At 49.8% G+C, this 8,566-nt stretch overlaps 1 protein-coding gene across 1 annotated transcript; it reads left to right on the forward strand.

Annotated features, from left to right (window-relative positions):
- The first annotated feature begins 522 nt into the window (after positions 1-522).
- LOC126536809 (very long chain fatty acid elongase AAEL008004-like) lies at positions 523-1,755 on the forward strand. Its single transcript, XM_050183812.2, has one exon. The coding sequence runs from the start codon at positions 693-695 to the stop codon at positions 1,494-1,496; it is 804 nt and encodes a 267-aa protein (XP_050039769.1). The 5' UTR covers positions 523-692; the 3' UTR covers positions 1,497-1,755.
- The last annotated feature ends 6,811 nt before the right edge of the window (positions 1,756-8,566 follow it).

Here is an 8,566-nt window from a genome sequence, read left to right on the forward strand (position 1 = left end):
GAACACCTGCTACCACGCTGACGCGCCAGTTGTTGCGTGGCTGGAGAGAACATTGTCGTAACGCCATGTCAGCCTCGCTCTCGGAAGCCTGCGTTATCCGCGCCTTGCTCGCACGCACAAGCACTCGCTTGCGTTCTGACTTCTCCTCGGTAATCGCTATGAAGAAATTATTTTATAATCAACAGATTAAATTCGAAGGGAAAAGAACGTTCACGTCAGTGAGTTTTGAACTCACCAGCCCACGCTGAGGCGCCGAGTGTCCTGTTTACTGGGCTAAACGAAGGCGTTGGCCAAGCGTCTCAACGCGCTCGCTTTCCCGCCAGAAGATCGTAACTCGAAGGACCATTCAGCGGCGTTCAATTTGACATTAATGCTGTCGTATTCACAACTAATAAGTTCTCAGATGTCTTCTAATTGTTTCTTATGAATACTAGGTCCAATCCCGCGACCTCGTACTTAGCAGCTCAACACCAAAGCCGCTAAGTCACCACGGTGGGTGTATATAGTCAAGAAAAGCCGCCGGTGTTTCTACGTGTCACTATCGAATGCGTCGTTCGATCGGGTCGTGCTGAAACTGCTGGGAAGGAAAGCCGCCTGTGAGCAGTATGCTTTTGTGATCTTGCAGGTCTCTCATCTCGGAACGGTGCTTGCAGGAACCAGCCTTCTTTCTCGCTCAGCGTGGCCTACGCACGATGTCGCCCGAAATGGCTTCGCATGCACCTTTCTTCTCTGACGATGCCAGTCGCGTATGGCTGCCGAAGCGCGACCATCGCACCATAGGTTGGCCGCTGACCGACAGTCCCCTGCCACTCCTCGTGATCACGGCCGCGTACGTGTACTTCGTCAAGGTGGCCGGTCCCCGCTGGATGTCCCGGCGCAAGCCGTTCGAGCTGAAGGCCTGCATCCTCGTCTACAACCTGTCGGCCACCCTCCTCAGCGCGTTCTTCGTGTGTCGTTTCGTGAAGCTCGCTTACTGGGACCTGGGCTACACCTTCCTGCAGGACCTGGATATGACCGACTCTCCAGCCAACCTGGAGATTGTGCACTTGTCCTGGTGGTTTTACATGTTCAAAGTCTTCGAGCTCGCCGACACCGTGTTCTTTGTGCTGCGTAAGAAGAACCACCAGGTCAGCGCGCTGCATGTCGTGCACCATGTGACCGTCGCCTGGAACTTGTGGCTGAACGTGGCCTATGGAGGCCAGTCGCACGAGATGTTCATAATGTGCCTGAACGCGTTTGTGCACGTGTTCATGTACGCGTACTACTTCCTCGCGGCGCTCGGTCCAGCCTACAAGCACCTGCTGTGGTGGAAGAAGTACATGACCATGATGCAGATCTTGCAGTTTGTCCTCATGTTTGTGCAGTCCGTCGGCATGGTGTTCGCCGAGGGGAACTACGTTGGCCTCTTCGTGTGGACTTTGGTGGCGCACGCGATCCTGTTCTTCGTGTGGTTCGTCGTGTTCTACATTCAATCTTACTCCAGGAAGAAGCAGTAGGTCCATGCACCATTCCGTCAGTGAACCAACACGCAGTTTTTTTTTCTTTAAGTTTCTTGACCTTAAGTTATTTGGGCTACATTGAAAGTAAAGAGTGGCTGAGATTTTCCGAAAGTGTGTTCTGTGTTGCGCTGTACCAGTTTTAGAGTGTTGAAGATACTTTTTTATGCTTATAGAATTCTCCTTTCAAGACATTATTGTTTCTGCACTGAGTTACCCTGCGGTGCCATGCTACATAAAATTGAGTTTCGTAGTTTTGCTGCTGTTTGGCGAAATTCGGCGAATTCACAGGTTTGTCAAAATCGAAGATTTGCTAACTTCGCCGGGTTTCGCGACCGTGGTTGTGACCTGGCCGTTCTCTTGCCGAACAGGGCAACCAATGACAGCGGAGCAGGCGCGCAGCTCACTCCCCTGTGTTCCTTGCACCACCAACAGATGGCGCACGCCTACACGCATTCGCGCAGCACAGCAACAAAGAAGGTCAAGCGGAAAGTCAGAGAGGCTGAAATATTCTCATGGGTGGCGGCAATGGGAAAGAAATCTACCATGAGTAACTACTTAAGAGGGAAAAAACGAAACCAGGAAAGAAACAATTTATGATAACTCAAAGTGAAGCTCATTACTTTTCGAAGCGAGATAGGGATGTCTTAGAACACGCACCTATAAAGCGAGATATAAGAAGGAAGAAGAAGCATGTGCTTGCTGCGGTAAAGCTTGGGAAACGATGGAGCACGTTTGATTAGAATGTGAAGACGTCTACCCAGCGTTCGATTTAGGCACCACTGGCCTCCTTGAAGCCCTTGGGTTCAGCGGGAGCAGTGGAAAAATAAACATGTCCGCAATAAGCATAATTAAGAGGCGATTGGAGGATTGGTGGAAGAAGAGTAGGGAAACGACAAAAAACGGAGACGTACAAAAGCACAATTCGCAATAGGGGATCAGAAAATTTGGGTGCGGTAGTTCATAGTGTTTTTTTTTCCTTTTTTATTGTTTAACCTAGGTAGAACATTAGGCAGTATAATAGCAACCACCAGCGCAACCCACCACGCAGTTCCAAAGGGGACGCTCATAACGTCCATCCATCCATCCATCCGCCGGCGCCGGCCGTCTGAGGGAGCGAAAAAACAAATGAAGAACCATAAATCTCGACTTCACACATCAGCGGCTGCGCGGTAATGAGAAAGTAAACGCTTCTTGTGGATACAACGGATTTCAATTACGCTACGTACATATGCGCATTCTGCCTCTGAAACGATGATGCGTTCAAGGCGCCCGTCACGGTCGCTAGTAGTAAGCAACTCCGCTTAACAAAAGGCTCGATATTATTTGTGTACGCCCGCGCTTGTCTATCTGTCTGTCTCTCTCTCTCTCTCTCTCTGTGTGTGCGTGTGTGTGCGCGTGTGCGTGTGCGTGCATGTGTGCGTGTGTGTTCTAAACGAACATTTGTTGTGCTGTGAAGGCGTTTGTTGAACTTCCGAGCAACTTGCTGTAGCAGCGGTTCATCGGTGCCCTTGGAAAGTTGCCCACTCCGAAGATTTTCTTGCTTTCTTGCTTGCTTGCTTCTATATTATGGCGCAGACTTTTTATCCCGTGTGCGCTCAGATATACATCACCTTTCCTGGACTCTGTCGATGTTTGTTCTCTTTTTTTTTTATTTCGAACGCTTAGAAAGAGAGCCTACTAAGTTTACCCGAATTACGCCGCTAAAAGTGAATTATCTGTCCAGGCTGGCATCGTATGCAAGAAAAATGAAAGCAATCTATTAACCAAATAAATAAAACATTCACATTTTATAAGCGAACTTTACGGCACACGTTTATATTAGAAAGTTGAAGAGAATCGGCGTAAAAGTCTAGTCTCGTGTTTCATCAATTCAATATGGCCATACAGACCCAAATAACTGGCGTAAAATTATTCGTTCAGTTTACGTGACTACGCACGTGGATCCCCGAAGTACGGCACTTGATGTAACCTCCCTGTCACATGGTGGAGTGTCGTAAAGCTTTCCCATACCGCTAAATAAGACGGTCGGACACGCCCCTGCTGCTAAAGTGTGTTTGTGTTGGATTGGGAGCTGCGCAGAGCTCAGACCATGGGAAGTCAACAGACCGCGGGAAGACAGAAGTGCGCGACGGCAGTTTCATTTCACATCAGCCTTCTACGTCACCTAAGTGTTGCACCTTGAACCACGCTTAGTGCCACGTGTGAAATCAGGTAAACTGAGTGAATCATTTAAAACCTGTTATTTCAGTCCATATAACCATTCTGAAATTTAGAAAACAGAACTTGACTTTTATGATTACCCAATTCAAGTTTTTAATAATGCTAAACGTATAAAACAATTTATAATATGTATTTAAATATACAGAGGGTTCGCGGAGACGGAAGAGAGCCCAGCCTTGACTTTTATGATGACCCAATTGAGGTTTTTAATAATGTTAAACGCATGAAACAATTTATAATATGTATTTAAATATACAGAGCATTTGCGGAGAAGGAACAGAGCCCAGCCAGGCTGTGTTGACTTGTCGTCGCCTTCGGAGCAGTCGTCGTTATCTTCTTCACCTCACCGTAACACGAGCTCCGGCGGAAAAAGGCCCGTCCCGGCGCGTCAATCGGGACCATCACGAATAACGGGGTAGGGCTTTAGCCGTGCGACGCGAACATTGCGCGATGAGGTTATGCCAGATGACACGGTAGAGCTGGCGGAGACTATTTCATAGGCGACATCGGTGGCTTGACGTAGTACGTAGTGAGGACCCTCGAAGCTAGGAATCAGTTTTAACTTTCGTACGAAAGTGTTTTATGCCGGTGTCCACGCTTGACTGCCTGTAACGGATGTAATGCACGTGGCGTTGGTGCCAAGGAGTAAAATAGCTGCCTGGTTGCAGCACTGTAGAAGCTACACGAATTCTTAGCCAATAGGAAGGCCGAATGCCCCTCGAGATGTGCTCATCCGCGCCCCGTCGTCTACTCAGCGTCTGCTTGCCATCCTGTTACATGCTCCACGTTTGGTGGACTGACGCAAAAAAATGTTTTGACGCCGTAACCATAAGCTGCGTTTACATGCATGTTTCAGCAGGGCTTCGCTTTACCTGTACGCCTTCCCTGCAGTTACTTTGCAGCCTCCTTAGCAAGTATAGTACGAGCGAATGCCCTTACAAATATTCACTTTCTGCTCGGCTTCTGCTTGGCGTTTGCTCGCTATTGTTATCACGTACCGTGCTAGAGCGGGGTAATAAATTAATGATGCAGTAAACAATTAGGATTTTATAGCGCTCCACATCGTCAACGCATCACCAATACTAATGCTGTAGCGCCATCTGCTAACTAGCAACCAAACCAGTTTTACGGCTCGGCGCCGTGTCTGTAGTGCTAGCAGCGTGAAAACAAACAGCCGATCTCAATAATCACGACAAAAATACTAATGATTTCACCTCAGATTGAGATAGATTTAGCGATGACGGATTTTGCCGCTTGCTTCTTGCTGACAGAGCAGAAGCCACTAACGAGCGCGAATTCGGATCGAAGCAGGTGGTCGGCGCTGTATAGTCGCTGCCATGTTGCTATAGTTGATCGCGGTTAGGGTGGCTGCTACGGTTACTGGCGGTAACTGCCGCAGTAATTCTCAGTATACGACGTGCATTCGCAAACGTGCTAACATGACATGCATCGCTGTACAGTATCACGTAGGGATAAAAATAAATCTCTCTAGTGTACAGCCAGTTACGCCCGAAACTCTATACCGCTGCTCAATCATATCGCCTGCGTACACCTTGTACCTCCGGAAGAGCTGCAGCCAGCTTGTGAGAAGAAGGTAGGAGGTGTGAAGCGAAGTACTGCATCGTGACACTAACGAGCGCCGACAGGAAGCGCTTTGGCAGTATTTTTCTCTATGGTCACAGCGCTAAACACAGCGTAGCGGAGGCTCCAACGCGGTAAGACTGATGTTGACACTTTGCGCACATGGTTTATCTTTCGCGTCGAATTAGCCTGTGGCACCTCGTCGCCTACGGAGTGCAGCTCCAACATGCATCAGCAGTGCTTACACGCCACCTACTGCTTCGCTTGCGACGGCACCAACTAAGAAAACTGCTGCGCTAAGGGGTGCAGAAAGGCAGCAGCATCGACAGGCGAATCTCGATTTGGTCCGGCGAGAGACACGCCAGCGTAAAGCAGAACGCCTATACGCGTTCGCGGCACCCGCTGAAAACTCTGTCACTCGCATTCCTGAAGCTGAGCGCGTCGCAGCGGGCTGGCCAAGAAACTACGGAGTCGGACCAAAATGCTCGTAAGGTCGCCGAAGCGACTCGATAGCCGAACGCCACTCGCCAACAGGACGCCGCATGCCAAGCAAACCTGCAGCACGGTTGCCGACCTGCAAATCGTGCGCCTTTCGCTGCAGCAGACCAAGAGTTCGCGAAGCAAACATATAACAGCTTCTGTGAAGACACGTTTCACTTTCGTATTCTACCAGTTCCTATATGAAAGAGGGATCAACACTAATATTTTTTTTTTTTCCGAGAGGCCCACTCTACGGGAAGGCGACCAAGTAGCAGAAGGGCACCTGGTGAAAAGTGTACGTCATGGTGGCGCTGATTTCAAGCGCGCTTTTGATTTTCTCGGGATGCCAATAGGCGTGTACGGGCATGCTGCCTTGCGTGGTCAGCATGGGTAATGGGCGTCCAAGACCAATGCAGGGTTGCGACAGAAAAAGAGGTAAAATGGCGAATAACCAGCGGTTTCGTGGCGTGAGGAATCGCATGCGAACGTGACGCAGAGTAGTGCAATGTACCAGTCATGGTGGTCTGGCGAAACGTGCTTAGAGAGCATGTCAGTGGTGTTCAGGCTCAGTCGCTCAGTCGGGCCATTGGTCTGAGGATGGTAGGAGCTAGTGAGGTTGTGCTTGGTAGAGCAAGAGTGCGAGATGTCTGCGATGACTTGAGAGAGGAAGATACGACCACGGTCTGTGAGTAGCTGTCGTGGGGCACCATGTACTGAAATGATGTCATGGAGGATGACATGACGTCATGTCGCGACGTCATGTCGGAAGCGCTTGGGTAATGGCGTAGCGCGTCACGTAATGAGTAGCCACAGCGATCAACCTCTTACCGGACCTGGGCTAGGGGAAAGGACCCAGAAGATCTAAACCTACTCGAAAGAATGGCTCACTTGGAATGCCGAGGGGTTTAAGATATCCGACAGGAAGCGTCGCTGGCTTTTTTCGATGCTAACAGGGCTCGCACGCAACAACGTATCGCCATACAGAGCGATCGAGGCCGGGCCAGTAGAAACGACGGCGGACACTGTCGTAGGTGCGAGTGACACAAAGATGGCCTGCAATCGGTGCGCCATGAAGCTCACGGAGAACGGCTGAGCGTAGGTGTCGAGAGACGATACAGAGACGGAAAAAAACCATCGACGTTGAAATAATGGCTGTACAAAATTTTGTTCAACCCTTTCCAAGCTGGCAGTGCCCGTCCGAAGAAACGCGCTTCCATTCCTTACGTGCCCGGGATAAGCGAGACCTTATCACGCGTGCTGCGTAAATATGACGTTTAGGTGGCTCACGTTCCTTTGCGCAAAGTGAGGCACGCACTCGTTATTGGGAAGGACACAGTGTAGAAGGAAGCCTTTTCTGGCCTTGTTTGCAAGATCCGCTGTGCAGATTAAGCTCAGCCGTTGTTCGGGCAACTGTAAGCAGCGGCTGAGCCAACATCAAAACGATATCAATGAGAGTGGCTGCAGATGCTTTGGCAGAGCACGCAAAGAGCACGCAGCAACGGCTACGCACACTACTGAGTGAATGGAGTCTAGTCTAATCGGCCAGGAAAAAAAAAATGGAAGTGACGTCTGTAGCTGGAGTCCGTCGAGATAACATCAACAGGTCACACGTTCAATCGAAACGAAGGAACCCTCCTACCGTCTTACGCTCTGTGGTTGCGCCACATGCTGAAACCTATTTAAACAGGTGGTGGTGGTAACAACTTTTATTAACAATCCGGCAAATTCGTGGCCTGGGCCTAGGCCGCCTCCGAGGAGGTCCGGAGATCCTGTCTCCTCGCCGCCTCACGGGCTTGCTGGATGGCCCATAGTTGATTTTCGAGGTTTGAGCTGCGCAACGCGGCCATCCATCGCGCCGCAGCTTCATCTGGGGACACTGCATTTTCTTTGCATATAACCTCACATTCTCAGAGAATGCGTCCAAGAGATGCGTGAGCCCTGCTGCATAGTTTGCAGTTATCATCTGAGTAGATGTCCGGATATATCCTCCTGAGATGGACGGGGTTGGGGAAGGTCTTTGTTTGTAGCTGCCTCCAGTCTACCGCTTGGGCCCTGTCGAGTTTGGGGTTAGGAAGCGGATAAACCCGCCTTGAGTTTTGATAAAATTTTGTAATATCACAGTATCTGGTCATTCTGTCTCTCTCTGTCCATGCCTCCATTGGATTTCCAACCCCAAGAGAGGACCCGTCTTCGCGGGCGCGGAACATGAGACCTCGCGCTACGCGGTGGACCTCCTCGTTGAGGGTGGGTACGGGGGTGTCGGGGGACGTGTGAGCCGGGAACCATATAATGTGTCGTTCTTCCATCTCCTCGGAGGTGACATAGTTCGTGTTGACTTTGAGTATAGCCTCAGCCTTCGGCGAAATTCTGCCTTGTGCATATTTTCTGACCGCCGTCTGCGAGTCACTGAGTACGTATCTACAACTGGGGTTATCGATGGCTAGGGCAATCGCCACCTTTTTCGCTACCTCAGTGTTTTTTACACGTATGCTACAAGAACTGACCAATTGTTTCTCGGTATTGAGGATGGCCACTGCCACTTCAACCTTTTTCGCCCCGTTGTGAACAAGGCTTGCGTATTGTCTTTGAATGACTTTTACTTAGTCGGTGTACGTCTTTCCTTGTCATGTCTCTTCCCGAGGAGACGGGCTTTCGTTGAACTCTCGGTTGCAAAGCCTTTTTGAATTTTAACCGCTTGAAATCCTTTTTTATTTATATATTCAATGTGCATGTGCCAACTAAGCTGGTTATTATGCACTGTGCATGCCCAGGTATTTTACTGGGTC

Source organism: Dermacentor andersoni, chromosome 4 (genome assembly GCF_023375885.2).
Source record: "Dermacentor andersoni chromosome 4, qqDerAnde1_hic_scaffold, whole genome shotgun sequence".
Lineage (NCBI taxonomy): Eukaryota > Metazoa > Arthropoda > Arachnida > Ixodida > Ixodidae > Dermacentor > Dermacentor andersoni.